The sequence below is a fragment of the Leptidea sinapis genome, chromosome 17 (genome assembly GCF_905404315.1).
Source record: "Leptidea sinapis chromosome 17, ilLepSina1.1, whole genome shotgun sequence".
NCBI classification, from domain to species: domain Eukaryota; kingdom Metazoa; phylum Arthropoda; class Insecta; order Lepidoptera; family Pieridae; genus Leptidea; species Leptidea sinapis.
Window position 1 is genome coordinate 11,228,615 of NC_066281.1, and position 20,160 is coordinate 11,248,774.

Consider the following 20,160-nt stretch of genomic DNA (forward strand, 5'->3'; position numbering starts at 1 on the left):
AACTGTGAATATAATTTTGATTTTATTATTTTTTGTTAAATATGTGTCAAATATAATTTAAATGAATTAAACGATTTTAGTTAAGAATAGTTATTTAAATTTTTAATATTTTCCATAAATACCCCTAACTCCTCAATGTGTCCTAAGTACACCATAGTACTGGTCTACGTACATAGGATATGTTGTACCTTGGCCATAAATCCCTTTTTTCGTTTTAATTATTAAAACACATGTAAGTATGAAATATATTTTTTTTTATATTTTGGTGGTGAATACTCAAATAATTGATCTTTCAAAATATGCAAAAATGGTTTTAGGAAAAATGAAAATAGATATCTAAAAAACTGTCCTAGGTACAACAACTCCCCTACTAATAGTGGCGTAGTAAGTTCAACTTTGACCCTTTTGTGTACATTACAAAAAAACAAAGCAGTCACGCAAATTACGGTCTTATTATGAGAGTATATAATTGGATATCATTCCGGAAGTGAGTAATAATTATTTCGTAATTTAAATCAGAACTTCGAATGACATTTACGAGTAAAAATTGGTCTTACCATTAAAACTATAAGTGAGCTGGAATCAATTTAATCAATATGAAATTCTTTCGATGTTTTCGATCGATGAATCACACATGTACATAAATAAAGTTAATGATGTGAAAATTAAGCCGTGGTTAAAAATCGGCAGTCATTCATCAATCATGTTCCTCTACGCATACTTTTAAGTTTTTTGTCAATCTGTAGTATTTCTGTAGACCTACTACATTTCGAACTGTGTCAACTGTAGGGTTGCCAACCATAATATAGTATCCTTTTTTTATGAAAATAAGGGACGCGACGAGCAGGACGTTCAGCTCATGGTAATTTATACGCTCAACCCATTACAATGCAGTGCCGCTGAGGATTCTTGTAAAACCCAAAAATTCTGAGCGGCACTACAATTGCGCCTTGAGACATAAGATGTTGTCTCTTTTGTGCAGTAATTTCACTAGCTATGGCGCCCTTTAGACCGAAACATGTTAACACATTACTTCTTCACAGTAGAAATAGGCGCCGTTGTGGTACCCATAATCTAGCCGGCTTCCTCTGCAAAGGAGCCTCCCACTGGTAAAAATCCTACTATTTAAGTGATCAACCTATTATTATTTTAAAAATATAATATAGTAGCCGAAACTGCTATATTTTATCAGATTTTCTGTGATGAAAAAAGTGGAAAGATGAGCGCAATAGAGCCTGAGTATCAGTCGGATAAAAGCAGACTAAATGGAACACCATTATAACGCACAATTAGATTGTAATGAAAGTTATGAAGGGTTCCTTAAATATAAAAACCTATTAATAAAAGCTCAATGTAGTACAAAAAATCATAGAAATTATTTAAAATATATTTTTCCCTATCTACTATATTTTTTTAAGTACTCAATCCAAAATGACTATATTCGGTCTAAAAAAAGTTGGCAGCCCTAGTGTCGTGGTGCTTACATTTTCTTATATTATACCTATACTTGCTCTTTTATGGAAGAAGAGGACAAATGAACATAGAGGTTTATGAGGTATGTAAAGCTATTCTCACAACCTGGAACTCCTGCAACACCAAAGGAATTACAATAGCGCTGCAGGCCTTTTTAGGAAGCTTATAATAACGGTGGTTTATTTAATTCTATGGAAAAAATAGTAACAATAAATTTATCTTTCTTCTAAATTACCTTGTACGGACCCCTTTTTGGTAGAAACCTCCTCAAAGGAATACCATTCAGTTCTGTTTATTGCTATTTCTAGCCAAATTTGCACCGCCATTGCGTGTGTGCCTATCCTGTCGTGTTGCAAGAGAGAATGGGTAGGGATCATTTACTTGAGATGGTCTGTAGGCCGGCTGTTCATGGCCTATTTCATAATAAAAAAAAACCTTTATAATAAATATTATCATCTATAATGACACGATTAATAGACCGCGGCTGTCATTATATTTTGTTCTCAATTGCCAGTCTAAGGCATAAGTCTAAGTATTCCTTACAACATGAGCCTTGTGCCAATGAAAGTCCTGTCAAAATTTCAGCCCTTTCAGTGATAATCGGAGACCAAAATATAGACAGACAATTTTTATTTATTGTTTTTCTAACAAAACTGAAATGATAAATACTGAGTCACTAAGATTTAACATCAAATGTCTGACGGTGAACGTCCATCAACGACAACAACTTCCTTAAAGGCATAAAAGGCATATTTTCTCAAAATTGATTCCTTTAGAATTCTTTTTGATGTCATTTCTAATAACTACTAGATACTACTACCGCTTCGGAAACAAATGGCGCTCTGAGAGAGAAGAAGCGGCGCAAGAAACTCTCCTAGCATTCTTTTTTTGCGCTCTTTTCAGTAAAAATATACAATAATGTACAGTCATTTCTATCGTCTAAAATAATCACAATCTAGTCCCAGGCTGTCAGATCATTTAGATATTCAGCAGTGGAGTAATAGGATTTACGACAGAGCAATCTTTTATAAAGGCTAGCAATTCTCCTGTGATTCCTCTGGTGTTGCAAGAAAACGTGGGCGTACGCTCGTTTGTCCTCCTCTCCCATAAAAATTAAAATTTTATTTTTCAAGAACCATGAGCGGCATGCATTGGCGTGGTCTCGTCACTTCTTACTAAAAAAAAATATTACTATGTAGCCTTATTAATTTCAGTTAAATATTCCCTAAAATTTTTCATCACAATGGCGCGTAGTTATAACACGATGAATAAATCTAAAAGGTAATATAATGTAAAATAATGCGGGATTAAGGAAGATATACGTTACATTTATGCTTATACCTTATGATTACAATATTATCTATTGTAATAACTCTTCTTGACATAATATGGTGGTAATAATAAGAAGGGTAGAGCTTCTTGTGATTAAAAGGAGGATGAAATTTTTTTGCATGTAGGGTATCATTAGATAGGTCTTTCTAAATCAAATTTTGAGAATTTTGAGAACGGAATGTGTTTTGTAAATATTGTGGGTGAAAAGTCGAAACGTAAATATTTATATATTACACATGTAAACTTGTGTTGGATCATTTACTTCAAGATACTTAGGAAGTATTTATAAATCCTTTCCGAATTGTACTCACGAGTGCTAACTACAGTCGATGACCACGATTAAAGCATTCAATGCTTCGCAGGTCCAATTAGACAGCGTTTTGTTTTGATCAAAGATAACTTCACGACCCATTGTTCCGTCCACCACCTGAAGATATTGTGGAGACACCACAGTGATCACTCAAACTGTCAATGGTAATGATGACTGCTTGCGGACGAAAATACTCCATCATTTAGCCTACGATGTATCATTAAGAGCGTTGTTAGATAAATACGCGCATATAACCTTCGTTTGTCTTACAACATATTGTTGACGATAAAACAACACGCCCAGAGCATGCCTTTACTTATGTGGGAGGATGTGGGGACTTGTTTGACAACGTGACAAATAAATTTAACATATATTGCTTGATCTAGAATTAAATTTGTTCTTGGAGGTCAGAACTGCAAAGAAATACTTGTTTCTTGCTTATATTATTATAGATATTATGTCTGTAAAATGTTTTACATGAAATATCGTAGATTTTAAGCACGTATATTATATTTGCAGGGCACATAGTTCAACGGACAGATGGCCGTTGGGGTAGTAAAGTCTTCGAATGGCGACTACATACCGGAAGACGCAGTGTTGGTACGGACAAGATGGACCGTCACTCTGTTCAAGACCACCGGAATACATTGGATGAGGGCAGCGCAGGACCGATCATCGTAGAGATCTTTGGGGTAGGCCTTTGTCCAGCAGTGGATGTCTTCCGGCTGATGATATTATATTTTAGAGTGACAGTCAAAACTACATTTCAATAATTAAGTATATAGAAAAAAATAATTAAAAGCTTTTGTCATAAAACTAATCTGTACTACTTTAGAAATTAGACTCTGTAATTACATTTTGTTTGTTCAATTTTATGATAAATTAACGTTTTATGACTCACTGACAACAATTATTTTGATGATAATTGGTGTGTAAGTGTGTAGTTAGATCATTTGTTATATATTTTAATATAATATTGACCCTTTGCGCCCTGTTAGTTCCGGCTAGTCTCTAAAACTGTTGGACGGATTCTGGCTTTCGACGGACGGAACTTTCATTTGGGACGGGAATTTTTCAAATAAGGCTTTCTTCAATAACTAGTTATTCACACAGCAAATGGTTTGATAAACGAAAACTACGCGTGCAGATTCGCAGATGGCCAATCATTTTGACATAACCATCAAAATAACAAACAAAGCCAGTAGTAAGACAAAGATAGTATTATTAGTTTATATAACCTTTAAATAACCGCTTGCCATAAATGTCTAACTGAAAATAATATCCCGCCGCAAGTCATACTGTGCGTCGTCTGAATATTTCCATCCATACTTGAACTACTTTTTGTGTATATTTTCGATATAATACGCAGAGCGCTCGCAATAATCACTCAACTGGGTCTGTTTTCTCTTTCGTCGAATCTCGCAAGTGCAAGACAATAAATCAGAAGTGTAAAGTCGCTTCAATTTACGCTCATTATTTTGGCCATGTGCAATTCGCCGTGAGCTAATTGTATTAATTAGTACCCATTAAATTCAGGCACATTGAATGCTTTGAGACCCTAAAAACATCACACTACGATAATATTATGCAACAATCTTGTTTATAATATTTTCATCAGCACTTAATCTTCCTATTTATGTTGCAAATTGCATTTTATGCAACTCGTTTGGACCCAAAAACCAGAATCCACTAAATTAATTTTGCTTATCATTGCTTAGATGCAAATTTCATTAGATTTCTGTTGAAATTAGGATCCTATGTATCCGTTGAGATATTAACGTTTATAAATGTAGATGTTTAAGCTACATAGCCTTCGAATACGTGTTTTGATATAACCATATGTGTTCATTATTTTATTTTTATACCAAAACCCCTTTCATTCAAATTCAAATATTTTTATTCAAAATAGGATCTGACGTCACTTATTGAAAGTCAAACACTACCAGCCATTCCAAAACGAATGCCTCAGTCCTGAGAAGAATGGGAGTAAGAAACTCAACGATCTTTTTTCTTTTTCATCAAAAAAATTTGCTTACAAAGTAATATTGTACAATTAAACTTATTATTTAATAGCCTGAGGGCGGTCGCTCCATTTCAATCTATGGTATCATTAAGAAGATTGGGATCTGCACTGTAGATAAACGCTCCAAATGGTGCGGTTTGTGTATTTGTGGGGCATGGGGCGAACCTGTAGTAACTCAGCAGGAATCGAATGAAATAGCTCTTCGGAACACTTCCCGTGATAGATGCGGTATGACGCAACTAACAATACCTATTTGTTTTATTATACTTATATTTTTATCAGACAACAAATCCCAGTAAAACAACGGCGCCTTTCTGCCATGAAGCATTAATGTGTAAGATTTATTGTGTTTCGGTCTGAAAGTAGTGTAGCTAAAGAAATTACTGGGCAAATGAGACTTAATTGTTGTGCGACTCAGAATGTTTGGGTTTTTCAAGAATCCTGAGCGGCACTACACTGTTAAGGGCAGGGCGTCACCATCAGCTGAACGTCCTGCTGGTCTCGTCCATTTTTATCATAAACAAAAGGCCGATCAGTTTGGATACTTCTGATCATCTAAAAGTAACATAATGACCCATGGGCAACAACAACCGACGAGAGAGGCGGTACCTGCAATATACCAGCGACTGACCAAAAGACTGCTCAGTCTTTCAACTTCCATTAACGAACCGACTTACGATCATCATCAATTTACCAGACAGCCCATTGAGCAGGGGCTGTCTGAATGCGGAAGAAAGCGCAGCTCACGTAATCCTACAATGTGTGGATGTAGGTCCTAGAAGCCTTTGAAGTCCCAGGAGACTTCGTAGTTCTTGGAAGAAGCTTGGTTGGCTGGTCTTGCCACCTCATACATAATAGACCGCTTATGAGTAAAGAGCTCAACGCAGAAAAAGTAGCTTACTAATTACCGATAACCAATCACGTTTTATATAAAAAAGGGTAGAATGAAGCACACATATGGGTCACCTGATGGCATGTGACGCGGCTCATACTCTCTTGTAACACTAGAGGAATCACAAGAGATGTTCCGACCTTGTAAAACGTCGAATGAATACCTCGAATATAAATTCGAAAACCGAAAACTCAATGATCCGTGGCAACCGAGGAACAAACGGTCAACGGTTCTACACCACCGACGCATTTCAGTTCCTAATAATACCACACTCGTATTAGAAGCATTCTACAAACTAGTGTTTCTAAAGAGTCTCCGATCACCTTAAATATTAAATTGATTGAAAATTAGCTAAACTTTAACACAGTTTTTTGCATTCACGTTTATAACCAAATTTATTAAATATTATGTTAATTATACAGAAATTTCTCCAACATGAGCTTCAGAAAGTTCAGTTTCATAAGCCATAAATGAGGAACATTGCTTATAAACTTTTTTCTCAGGTTTCTTCTGTTTCTCATTAAATACAAATGCGTGTGGATGCGTATTTCACTACTGTTATTGCTGTTAAATTTACCCATATATCGACTTAATAATAGTTCACATTATAGAATACTGAATGAACAGTGAATAAGGTGTCCATCACAACATTAATAAACTTTAAGCATACGACACACGACCCCTGATTCGGGTCACAGGTAGCAACTAACTTACTGCCGGTTGATCTGTTGCGACATCCATGTCATACTAAGGCTGGAGTTTCATTAGAATTTCTAATATCTAAATATATTGCCGGGTTAGCACTTATAAGATTGTGTGATGCACCAAGTATCATATCAAATGAATATTTAAAATATCAAGTTATACTCGACCAGTTACCTTTCAAATTCAAATATTTTTATTCCAAATACGATATGAAATTATTTTTATTCTTTGTTTTAGTTTGATATGAAGGTAAGAAAACAACAAATTACTCTGAATGCTGATATAAAATGTTTATTATTTTTATTAAGGTATAGAGACTAGAAGCAACAACAAATATGGACAAGCAATTTCATATTATTATTGCATTCGAATTTCAGGATTACTTTGCAGAAAACCTTACTCCTTTACCGTCGGTATATTGAAATGGTGCTTTAAGGCGGCCTGAAATGAAATGTGAAATATTTGTACAGCCTAGCGAAACTCACTAAGAAAAAGCAATGGTATAAAACGTGTGCAGTCATTAATAGATTGACAGGTGACGGCTATAATCTTGTAAAAAATGGAGATAGCCGAAATCCACTACGTTATAAGCGACTGCTCGCTTCCAAAGTTAGCCAGATATACTTCGTCGTCTTACTATTGTAAAACATTTCAAACTTATGTCAAATTCACTGTACGTTTCATAGGTACTCAAATAATTTAATTTCAATTTTTACGCAGTGCCGCCTCTTATTAAGTAGTATTTACATCCTCTTTGTATTCGTAGAATAGAGCGGATAATACTCCAATTTTATCTCTCACAACATGAAGAAGTGTTTTCAAATGTCATGCAATTGTAATTCACTAGAGTAATATATGAAACAGTAGGGCAGATCACAGAAGCAGTATTGCGCAGTTATTTATGCCGGGGCCTGGCTGCACGCCTGTCCCTCAAGGCGGAGCGGTTCTCAAGCATTGGTTACCAGCAGAGCGTGTCAACAATTTGATTGGACAATAAAACAATTTAGTGAAAGTGACGAGTTCACAAAACACCTTGGGCCAAATATTTTATTATTATATAATGCTAGGATATACTCAGTCAACTTCTTAATTTGTATTATATTATTAACTTAAATGTCATTTAGTATAAGTTAGGTAATTTAATGTCTAATAACTAATTAGTCTTACCCAACTAGTCTCATCCTTACTCAAATAAATCTATTCGAAATGAACTCGAAGATTAGCATCCTTGTGCGGTGTTTCCGGGACGACAACGCTCTTGTGATTCCTCTGGTGTTGCAAGAGAATGTGGGCGGCGGTGATCACTTAACACCAGGTGACCCGTACGCTCGGTTGTCCTCCTATAACATAAAAAAAAGCATGACATTTTTAGGTAGGTACCTAATGTATTAGGTACGTTAAAAAAATCAATCAATCAATATCATTTACGATATTATGTTTCTAAAAATAACGTTCAGTGCTGTTCAATTTATTAATAAAATACGGGTTTTAGTATGCAATTGCCATTTTGGTGTACTTACTTTGGAATAAAATAAAACTTGTTTCGAGATTCCGAATGAAGCTTGAATTATTTTTTCAATCGACATTGAAATTAAAGTAGGTACCTAATTGTTGAATAATCGTTTCGGAAATGCTCAATTTTTATATCCGGACCAAAACTGTTGATAATCATTAAGTTGTCAAACGTTGAGATGATTTATTAAGAGTAAACCAAAAGCTCCACTTTTTAAATCGTCTATTAGAATATTTTTACCCATACTTAACACTTGGTGACAATTAGATAGAGACTTTTAAAGAGCTTCACATTATTTTTCAATTGTGTTTCTTGTTCCAATTGATTTGTTGGTACCTTGTTCACAAGTTCAGCAATAATGTAACAAATTTTAATGTTTATTCTGTAAGTAGACCACAAAAATAGCACTCTAAGACGTTGTTAATTAAGATTTAGGGTAACTGCATGCAAAGGCACGTAAGAAGTTATATCGAAGTCATTAGTTCCGTTTCTATCGGTAGCAAAATTTTAAAGAAAATCTTTCTCCATCGATATTTTTTCTCACAAACCTCAATCTATGAACCTGAATTGAAATGTTTCCACCACTCGTGTTTACTGTAGTTGTTTCAAAATATTACTATGAATAGGCATAAATAGAGATTGGAATCAAAATTAAGATGCAAATTGGTACACGCATATCGAGAAAATTAGCATTGTAAGCGACAATAAGTAGGTACTAGAGAATGACTCAGCGTGTCAGTCAGTCCATCAAAGTTGACTGCATTGTGACGCAAGCAGCGCACAAGTTGACTAGAGCAAGCCCGCCCAAGCCCTCGATCGAGCCGTGAAATTCAATTATAAAAATTAGGTCATCGCTTTAGTACGCGCATTGACTAAATACCCATAGGTACTGTACAATTAACAATACCCACACATGACGTGACACTGCATTATGTTTTGTATTGTGATCGTTTGATATTGTAACTGTACCTGCCTAGGTACCTGTAATTAATTAAATGAAACTGGTCCGGTACAAGGTACTCAGGTGTTAAATGCTGATAGGGGACCTACATATAGGGTATTTTTAGATTTTACGAAAAATGTTTATTTAATTTACCAGTGGTAGGCTCCTTTGCACAGGATGCCGGCTAGATTATGGGTACCACAACGGCGCCTATTTCTGCTGTGAAGCAGTAATGTGTAAACATTACTGTGTTGCGGTCTGAAGGGCGCCGTAGCTAGTGGTATTACTGGGCAAATGAGACTTAACATCTATCGTCTCATGGTGACGAGCGCAACTATCGTCCCGCTCAGAATCTTTGGGTTTTTCAAGAATCCTCAGCGGCATTTCATTGTTATGGGCATGGTGTATCAATTATCATCAGCTGATCGTCCTGCTCGTCTCCTCCCTTATTTTCATTAAAAAAATTGTGTTATTGTGGTTATTGGCCTTAGTAGATGAACCTTACTGATGGCCTCCTAGCTAATACTCTAGGTAACTAAAATTGATTTAGCGCATGTTTAAAACATTTCAAAATTTTAAAATATCTACTCAATAAATATTTGAAAATTATAATTTCTAATATTATAATAAAGAATGCTAAATCGATTGGCTCTGCTATGCCTTTACGTTGAAACAATATCTGATAATATATTCTTCCAATTGATGGGACAGCATAGTTTATGATCTTTGCCTGGCCCGGACGGGATGTGTAAAAAACAATCAAATAAAAACTGGCAAGTGTCGACTGCCAAATTGACAAAGCGCCAAGCGGTAAGGCAAGTGCCAAGTGCGGCTTTTAGTAAATACGACTTGCAAATAATTACTATTTCGAAAAGAATTCCCTATTATTTTCTACTAGTGGTATCATGATTACAAATTTTGATAAACTGTGCGGTGAGCTTGAGAAACAAGAGCTAGAGGTATTTAATAGAAATAATAACAATAATTATGACTATCAACATAATGTACTTAAAATTTTATTTCATATAATATTATTAATATGTCTATTGATTGTTGTTGTTTCCTGCTTCTGGTGCTAGATACAAGATTATAATATTTATATGTGGATGAGGCTTCCTACAAACAGCTTTATTTAAAACAAAAATCATAAATCAAATCAAATAAAGAACCAAATGTAGTGATTTTTACACAAATTTTTAGACAAAGAATTTGTCACAAATTGGTTACACTTGCATGATCTTGATTTAATAATCAGTGTTGCTTATGCTATTTCAAAATCAAGACTGATCTTCCAGTGAGACTAACAAATTAAGCCACATACAGATAGAAGAAGGATGTGTCTACTTTATAATGCATCTTACATATTATTAATAAATCTTTTATTCAATTATTATTTGATTCCTACCGCCGAATTCCACCTTCGCACGACATGCCACAAATTAGGATATCATCTCCACCATCTGGATGTGTGGCGGTCCTCCACAGTGCGGTTTTCAAGGAGCTTTCTTCCACATACTACAAAGCTGTGGAATGAGTTTCCTTGTGTGGTGTTTCCGGGACGTTACGACATGGGTACCTTAAAAAAAAGCGCGTACACCTTCCTCAAAGGCCGGCAACGCTCTTGTGATTCCTCTGGTCTTGCAAGATAATGTGGGCGGCTGTTATCACTTAACACCAGGTGACCCGTATGCTCGTTTGTCCTCCTATACCATAAAAAAAAATCTTTTACTCAAGATCCAAACGGGCAATGCACAGTGCTTTAATCAACAGTTCCTTTGAACCATCATTGTTTTCATAGTTTTACTAAGGCATATAATTCCAAAATTTATTGCAGCATATATAAAACTCTTGTTAAATGCATCAGAGAAGTTACACTGTTTCTAGCTTCAACAAGCATGTCCCTTTGAAGCCTACTTGTTGTATCAAATGTTATCATGTGCCATTTAATAAGTAAGCTACAGTTAAAGGCTCCTTCATAATATCTTGGTGTTAAATTTTACAATAAAATACCAGACAGTATAATGATGCATGGTTCTTGTCTGGTCCACACAGGCCACCTAAAATTGCACAATATTATATTAAATAGCTTAAGTTGTTATTTGATTTAAAAGATGTGCTGGGAGTTTTTTATCAGTTCTACTCCCCAAGCCCGTAGCCCCCCCATAGCCCCTTTACAAACTAATGTAGCTTCATGATATTTATTGTCACTCCCTATGGTAAATAAATATAAATAAACTAGTGGACCCAACAGATGTTGTCCTGTGCACACATCTTAAATTTGAAAAAATCGGTCCATCCGTTAGGAGGAGTTCACTAACATACATATGAGCAGGAGAATTATATTATATGGACGGAATTGAGAATTTAAACCAATCTCAAATTCACTGAAACAAACAAAAAAATCATCAAAATCAATCCAGCCGTTTAGGAGGTCTCAAATCCATCACACACACCAATCTCAAATTCACTGGAACACACATAAATATCATCAAAATTGGTCCAGTCGTTTAGGAGTTAGTTCAATTGTGAATCTAAACCATCCTCGAATCCCCTTGAACTCACACTAAAAATTTCATCAAAAACGGTCATGCCGTCTAAGAAATATATATATATAAAGTTATCTATTATAATCACTAAGGTGGCTAAATCACAGTCATGAGTCCAGTAAACATCAACATTAATACAAAGAAGATGGCTTATGTTATGTTTTTATTTAAATTTTTATATATTATATTTATGTAGCTCTTTTATATATGTGTTTTTCTTTCTTTTAGGCTCCCAATGGTGTGGCACCAGCAGCAACATATGCTCAATTACTAGCAATTTATTTATATCAGAATGATTTGTAAGTAAATGAAATTTTTAAATAAATATTTACAATTTAAATTAACATACCATTATACACTAATAAAATTACAAATCTACCTAGTTGTTAATCAAAAATCATAATATTATATTTAATTGTATTTTCTTTGATCATATTCAAAAGTTCTATTCTATTCTTCCTACTATGGCTCCTGTGAAAGGTATACAAGTTTGTCAATGTCACATTAAAGTAGACCACCAAGCTTAGAGAATTTTTGTATTCTAATTTGATTGGTAGTGATCGGTGCTAAAGATTGAAACAAGTTTTATTTTCTTTTTTATAACTGAAACAATTATGCATGCAGTTAGACTAAAAAGGACATACACACATATAATTACATAAATTATTACAAGTATTTAATGATATTTAGAACTTAATCTTATTGTTTTTAATATATTTACACAAAATATTTACAAAAGGAGTGAAAACTAGGGAGAGGAGACATTTAAAGGAAGTTGGGCGGGGTTACTTCAGCAGGTATAAAATTGTGCAAAGAAGGTTGCATTAAGGGACAATTGAAGAACAGATGATCCATGTTACCCTCGTCTAGGCCACATTCACAAAGGGAATTGTCTCTATATTAAAAAGTTATTCTAGGATTTAATTTCCTGACAAATATATTTCAGGTGTAATGCTAAATTCCTATGGAAGAGAATACCTCAGAACATCACATCTAGTAATCCGGAGATTTCAGCAATTTGGGCAGTTGGACAAAAATTATGGAAGAAGGATTTACCAAGAATGTATCAAGCACTTGCTGCCTACCATTGGGTGGAGCCAGTTGCAACTATTATGAGGGCTCTTGAAGGTACTAACTTTTATCTTATGAAATAGTAAGATACTATATAGTAAGCTATCTTACTGTCTATCAAATCCAGAAGAATAGTTTTGCCGGCTTTTTAGGTGTTAAAATGGCTATTTTGGAGGTTATGCATGTTACATAGTAATAGCAGTATGGGATGGGGCTCCAAAATCTCATCTGTATTAGGTACTATGCACACTTATTCTGCTCTTTTCAGCTTTCGTCATAGAAAACAACAATTTTGTATGGAGACATGTACGCGTCGATTCAGCTTTCCGCGTCCATTCTGCTTTCGCGGCAAACCAGCATAAAATGAGGATAAATATGTTTTTATTATGCGAATGCTATAGAGAGCGTTCGGCGCGTTCCTTTAAAACACACACACACACATTGGTTCTGGGCTCTGTTTTTAGCTTATTTTTTCATGCAGTAATGCAGCTCAAATCTCTTAATACTTTGCAGTTGACCCGGCAATAGTTGTTTAGCAAAATATGTATTATATATGCTTACTACTTTTCAAAGGGATCTGTCTGGGAACATCGATTGTAGTACAGCTTGAATGTTTCATAAAATGAGTTGTAAGCTGTATTTGGGTCATTAGTTTCATATGTACATCAAAATTAATATTATTCAGACAAGATATGAATTTATTTCGGTTAGTTATTACATGAATTTATTTAGTTAGTTAGGTCGGATAGTTGTTCGCCAATGCTTTATACTGCAGGATACACACTGGATATTAAACTAGATGGTGTGATCAGAAAGATCCCGGCTAGATTATGGGTACCACAATGACGCCTATTTTTCTTCGGTCTGAAGGGTACCATAGCTAGTGAAATTACAGGGAAAATGAGACTTAACATCTTATCTATATTATCTTCAAGAATCCTGAGTGACAATGCATTGGCTTGTCTCTTATTTTCATAATAAAACAATCTACTTCCAAAATTGTGTGTGTGTGTCTCAACTAGTGATGGGCCGAATGTGGTTTGAACGAATACAAACTTCAACCGAGCATAGGGTTAAAATCAAAAATTCTACTGATAGCCGAAGTTCATTTAAACCGAATCTAAAATAAAGTTTGGCTCATCCTTAGTCTGTACTTTTATTATTATTGCATTTTGTTTTTACTTTAAAAAACTTTGTTGTAATTCTAAAAACTCTAAAAGTATATTATTAATATTTTATTTGTTCATTTCAGAAAGAGCACGAGAAAGAGCATTGAATCTAATAGGAAAATCATACAGTTCGATATCAATTGAATCAGTTCTGGCAGTGACAGGCCTGAGCAAGGAGGCTGTGCTGCAAATTTGCAGAGAACGAAAGTGGGAGCTTGATGATGACGGTGTAACAGTCCGACCAGTACCTCCAGTTCAGCCCACTCCGTTACATACATCTAGTGAAGACCAACTGTTCAAGCTGACCGACTTTGTAACATTCTTAGAGAGCTAAATAGGTCAGTTTTTAAATTTCATTATATTTTGCCATATCAAAGAATTGTTAATCTGTTCGGATCACTGCGCTAATCTGAAGTCCACTGGAAGTATTCACACATTTTTTTTATTGTTTTATAATTGATAATTTCCTCAGCATTAAAAATTTAATATAAATAATTTAACATAAATTTAACTGTCAGTGTTAAGATAAGTTAAGTTAACACAGTGTAAGGTTAACTGTCAACCTCAAATTTTTTCGACTTTTTCACAGCTGTCACAGTCTCTAGACGTATAAATAATCCAAGGTCCAGTTTTAAAAACTGCCCTTAAGAAACTTGTTGTGTGTGACATACCCGGCTTTTGAATTGTATAAGACTGTAAGTATATGAGTTTAAATAAAACCAGAAATTATTATAAAAAATTGTTTTACTTCGTCTTATCTTTCAAGTACAGAATCATAAAAAAAATTGGCAGTGAAAAAATTAAATCTAAGTCAACCTTGTAAAAATATGTAAAATATTTCAGAAAGACCATAATTAAACAATTAGGTCTTATATGTCATACAATAAAAATAGCAATTTATATAATATAATATGTAAAATATCACAAGTATTCGTAGTTTATTATAATTCTAAGATTATATATTGAGAATTTTATTAATAACTAAACTTAAATGAGTATCCACAATTTCGTTAGACGTTGAGTAATTCGTATTTTGGCATTTACTTCTAAAGTGACAGTAAACCTTGCTACACATGATTTACGGCCGTTCCCAATATACTATCTACAGATAGAGAAAAATTACTACCTTCTACTGTCAGTAATTAGCTGTCAATAATCTCAATCTGTCCCAATATACCCGATAAGTCATTCTTATCGCCTTATATTGGGAGGTGTGAATTGCAATTTCCATACAAACTTCTATCGCTGGTAAGCTATACGTCCTACCATTGACAGACAGCGTATACGGATAAGGTGAGTTACCGTCGATAAGTTTATCGGGACAGAAAAGTCAACGATAGTTACAATTTTTATCTCAAGCAGGAGATTGACTGAACATTGGGAACTGCCGTTAGAGAATACAATATTATTCTTTTAATAATGAGATTACTGTATGAGTATTTTTGTTTGAATATGGCATTACTTTTAAGTTTCACAATGCTGATCGTTGTTGTTTGTTTGTGTTGAAAGGTTTACTCTCATTGGTCACCAATATATTGATGGTTTTTACTGAAATCTGGTTGAAAATGACACTGTATTCTGTCTGGGTTGCATTCTCATTGAATTACTATCATCTTCGTCTCCCAGTGTTTGTTCGTATGCTCGGTTGACCATGCCTCCATTGGGTTCTCCAAATACGTCCTTTACTGATATGTTCGCTGTTGATGTTCGATGACGCGGTGCAACATTATGGTTATTGTTTAACTGAAACAAATATAATTCATTATTGGATATTTAGAAGTCGCACGAAATTCCAATTCAATTTAGTCCAATGGTTGAGTTTGTCGGTGGTCTACCAAGGGTTTATACCGACAGTTTCATTATCCGTTTAATAGTAATAGAATTTAACTTCCTTTTTTTTAATAAGAGGATAAACCATCATTCGAGTCTGATGGTATTCACCTTTTAAGATAGTTGTAGTTCAGTGTTATAACACAATAAATTCCTAATACCTAGCTATTACACATTGCAAACAATCTATTCAACCTATTGGAGTGAGTGGGGTAGGTACTGCACGCTCGTTGGTCAGGTAATAATCACATCATTTCGTAAACGATCGCTATTGGTTACTGTCTATTTATATAAAATTTCTTCTTAATGTGGTAGGTATTTCATTCGGCTATGGATAATAAGGTTCATGCTTGATGGGGATATGCTATCATCTCTGCTCATGGTCTGTTGCAACACCGAAGGTATCACAGGAGAATACGAGTCTTACGTGGAAGAGCTCTTTCGCTTCTCTTTCTAATCGCACTCGGATTGTACTCCATAAATTGTGAGGACGGTATGTAAGCTTGTGACAGTGGAGTATTACTAGCACCATACCGGTGCTAGTAATGCTATAAATTTGCGGCAGGAATTATATCAAATAGTTCTTTTTAAAAAAAACTCAGGCCGCCCATTTTATCACAAACGATTGTGTGTTGCGCTTGACGATTTGAACGATTGCGCTGTTAATGTAATGTTTGTATATCATTATGCTTGAAAATTTCCCTGCGAGATCGACAGCGACATAGCCCGGGTGATTGCGCAACTGAAGTGGCAGTGCAGCTCGAAGGACAGATGGCCGTTGGGGCAGTAAAGTCATCGTATGGCGACACATGAGTTTGCGCTACAACAATATAAAGGATAGTGGGGCAAGAAGGTCCCCGACCTTAAGGTATTTCATGAATAAATTCTACACCTATTTTGATTCCCCACCTTCCCATATAAATAAAATTGGAATTCTCCATCTACTCTGTCATAATTTCAGCGGTCTAACTAATTAAGGTTGACAATATACAGCCTTTGACGAACAGATAGCAAAGGCGTAATAATTCCTACGCTTGTTTAGAATACGAAAGAAACCCTATAAAAGTAATCAAGAACAAAAAAGAATTGCGTAGCAGTTATGAGAATGTCTGAACTACATAATTGATAGTATAAAAAAATATATATAATTACAATTCCTGCGACACCGTATTCATTATTTGCTCCCAAAGTTTGCATCTGTGACTTCCGCCTTTCTGCCATCACCGAATTCCTCCTAGTCTCCAAAGCCTTTAAGGTCTCTCTGCGTAATGTCATCTTTCTGTTCAATACAGGCGTTCCTATAAACATGAGGGATTGAGTTTTAAAAAAATCCTGGAATACTCATATTAAAAAGTTTAAGTCAAAATATGTATTTATTACCTGGACCGTCATTGGCATTCATGTTAAAGAATCGCTTTTTAAATGCAACATCAAGAGTGCCAATGTTTCGCTTCTTCTGTCTCGCTTTCTCTAAATTATGTATCGTCTTTCTTCTCCCCACGTTTTGTGGACCAGATCCAGAATCATTATCATAATCATCATCTAAACCATTTAGCTTTTGTAAGTCTTTTACTATTGCTATAGCATTTTTATCTAGCAGTGCATCTTGTGAAAGATCTTCTGACTGTTGGCAAAAGTTTAATTGTTAACATACTTTTTTAAAGTTATTATTAATTTTATTGAGTTCTTAATATAGATAATCTTTACCTTCTTATTGCAGAACCAATTTAGTTCTGTTGACGCTAAAATGTGCGCCAAAGTTCCGAATCTATGGAACAACATGGCCGAAAATTGAATTACCAGAATTAATGCAAAGAAGAATACAAACACAAGACCAATTGGTTCAAGTTGCAAATATTCCTTCGATATAAGAACCTGCAAATTTAAATTTTGTTAGTAAAATACACATTCATGAAATCACTAAGCCAATCCCAATATAGCATTTAAAGAAAGCAATGCAAATAAATATAAGCACAAAGATTAAAGATCAGAACAAAAGCATGCGTCACATAATTTACAAATACAAGTCATAATATGATTTGTAAAGTGCACTGATTACAAATACAAAGATATAGTGCAACAAATCGTGATCAGTGCTTGTTGGTGTATTAGTACGAAACAAGAAAATTTATAAAGTAAATGATAAGTGAAAAGAAGAAACCAAGAGTTGTTAGGCAAACCACCTGACGGGCGATGAGGATATCGGGGCTGATACATATCACACAAAGGAGAATGAACGGGGAAAATTCCGTCACCGTAAAACAGCAGGATTTCATGTAACAACGGGGCTAGGTATTGGGGAGTGCAATTAATATAGGTCTTCGACTTGGCCATTTTTTCATCAGAATGTTTTCTTTCATGTTTGTATTCTGTCGTCATTTCTAGGCCTATTTAGGAGGTATTATTAGAGTTACACTGAATTGTTTAGTTGAGGTGTAGAAGACATTGGAATCTCCATGCTGACCGTGCCATCCCAAGAGATACCGGTTAGAAAGAAGTCTTGTGTAGACACACAAATTATTGTAAAACTTGGCTGTACCTCGCCGGTTTCCTCGACGTATGTAATGTTTGTCTTAACACCCAAAGGCCAAATCACGTGGAGTTGATCTTTGTTGAGTTGTAATAAAAACACTATCAATATAAATAAAGCATTGAACATGACAAACGCAAATACTGACTTATTGCGAAGCTCTAATAAATCACGTGCAATTCGAGCCTGTAAAATTGTACATAAAATAAAGCATTAAATAGTATCAACTTTCAATGGTGACTAAGACATGTTAAAACATATAAAGAGAAACATATACAAGTAGTAATAGGCAGAGTTCTGGAACATTCGAAGTCATCATTGAAGGTCGATCACTCGTCGAACTGTGTCCCACGTTACCTCTTGAGTGGCCTCATCATACGTAATATTAGTTTTAACTCCAAATGGCCATTTTACGTGAAGATTATCCTTGTTCAATTGTAGTAAAAATACAATGAGAACAAAAAGAGCATTGATCATAAAAAATGAAAAAACTGAAGAGTCCCGCAATTCCTTCAAGTCCCTGGATATACGTGCCTAAAATTGTGTGGTGGTCAACATTATATTTTATACATACACATGTGGTTATTCAAATATATAAATCATTTCATGTAAATATACTATATCATATATTGGTAAAATATAATGTGAAAAGTAACGACATTTGAGAAAGGTATTCCTGTAAAAGATTTATTAAACACAATAAAATTACCATAATATAGTAAGTAGACTATTTAAATGAAACTTCTGTCATTTTTTGATACAAGTATTATGAAGATTGTGGTGGTCTACTGACCAAGAAGCAATAATGTCTCCATAGTATGTACAGGTTCAAGGGCTGTTTTATATTTTTACATACATTTATGAACTTACGAAGGCAATCCCATTGTAGGTTTTATGGGGCACCAGCCAAAATTTTACGTGAACAGCGTATTACCTACTTTGTTTCGATTCAACTTAATTTATTGTATATACTATTTTATTGAATTTATTAAGAGTCTGCTGGTGATATAAATTATACTTTGTAATTTTTTTTATATATTTCAGGCTTTTTGTGGCAGCCTGACAGAGTCTTATATATCCGTTAGGGATGCGAAAAAAATAAACATTCATAAATGTAAAATCCTTGAAGTGCGTACTGCAAGTATCTACGTCAGTTTTCAGTTAATTCTAAATCTATTCCCATCTATGGAATTTAAAAAATGTGAAGGATTTCAAAGGTCGTTTCAAAATACCTGTTCCTCTTTGTTAGCATCAATTGGATACAAATATTTGTCTATCAAGTCTTTCCAGAACGTTAACTCCGATTGGCTTAGGAAGTCCATTTCTCCTTTTTTCAATTCAGGATCTTCGATCCAGTACGGATTTATAAGATCGTCCCGTCTTTCCTGTGGAATTAATTTAACATTAAATTATTGATGAAGAGCCAATTTCTTCGTGCGGCAGTTGCCTTAAAGCAAACTATACATTAATTTCCACCATTCGATGTTGTTAATGACTTTCTTACTTCATAGATTTGGAAAAATATCGTAAGGATCACAATAGAGTGCAGATTTCTTAAGAGTTGTTGATAGTCATGAATATTCACTGTTTGATATAACAAAATCATCGAAGTCGAAATTCACTGACTAAGGACCAAGTTTCACACGTCCCATTATTATGACCGTGAAATGCTGTTTTTTTCATTTGATAGAGTCACGTACACATTTTTAATTTAAAGCCAATATCATTATGTTCCTTAGCTGTGTTGATCACATACATAACTGTACGTATTTATCTCTTCTCTGGGTAGTAAAAAACGTCAGTTGAGGCAGCGTGGTGTAGTT

General features: G+C 34.6%; 2 protein-coding genes across 4 annotated transcripts in view; one reads left to right on the forward strand and one right to left on the reverse strand.

The window, feature by feature from the left end:
- The first annotated feature begins 9,994 nt into the window (after positions 1-9,994).
- On the forward strand, positions 9,995-14,716 carry LOC126969013 (COP9 signalosome complex subunit 8). 2 transcript variants are annotated; one of them, XM_050814282.1, is made up of 5 exons: positions 9,995-10,150; positions 11,966-12,036; positions 12,684-12,865; positions 14,061-14,315; positions 14,567-14,716. In XM_050814282.1, exons 1-4 carry the CDS (start codon positions 10,097-10,099, stop codon positions 14,309-14,311), a joined length of 558 nt encoding a protein of 185 aa, XP_050670239.1. In that variant the 5' UTR covers positions 9,995-10,096; the 3' UTR covers positions 14,312-14,315; positions 14,567-14,716. The 2 variants fall into 2 exon arrangements, with proteins under 2 accessions (XP_050670239.1, XP_050670237.1); XM_050814280.1 differs by having other exon boundaries at positions 14,061-14,716.
- Positions 14,704-20,160, reverse strand: part of LOC126968886 (chitin synthase chs-2) — a 40,287-nt gene continuing 34,830 nt past the window's right edge. Inside the window, exons 18-23 of one of the 2 annotated variants that reach the window (XM_050814021.1) lie at positions 19,570-19,722; positions 18,347-18,523; positions 17,515-17,682; positions 17,188-17,431; positions 16,960-17,105; positions 14,704-15,720 (exon numbers count right to left, since the gene is read on the reverse strand). In XM_050814021.1, the coding sequence (XP_050669978.1) occupies positions 15,523-15,720; positions 16,960-17,105; positions 17,188-17,431; positions 17,515-17,682; positions 18,347-18,523; positions 19,570-19,722 (1,086 nt within the window). In that variant the 3' untranslated portion in view covers positions 14,704-15,522. Of the gene's footprint in view, positions 15,721-16,959; positions 17,106-17,187; positions 17,432-17,514; positions 17,683-18,346; positions 18,524-18,694; positions 18,872-19,569; positions 19,723-20,160 lie in introns of both variants that reach the window. The other variant, XM_050814020.1, reaches the window with a different exon arrangement.

What these genes read in the sequence shown, in the direction of transcription:
- LOC126969013 (XM_050814280.1), top strand. Translation starts at nt 10,097, where the DNA reads ATGATTACAAATTTTGATAAACTGTGCGGTGAGCTTGAGAAACAAGAG. An exon ending in TTGAGAAACAAGAGCTAGAG is followed by an intron (nt 10,151 to 11,965) that starts GTATTTAATAGA and finishes TCTTTCTTTTAG; the next exon opens with GCTCCCAATGGTGTGGCACC. An exon ending in TATTATGAGGGCTCTTGAAG is followed by an intron (nt 12,866 to 14,060) that starts GTACTAACTTTT and finishes TGTTCATTTCAG; the next exon opens with AAAGAGCACGAGAAAGAGCA.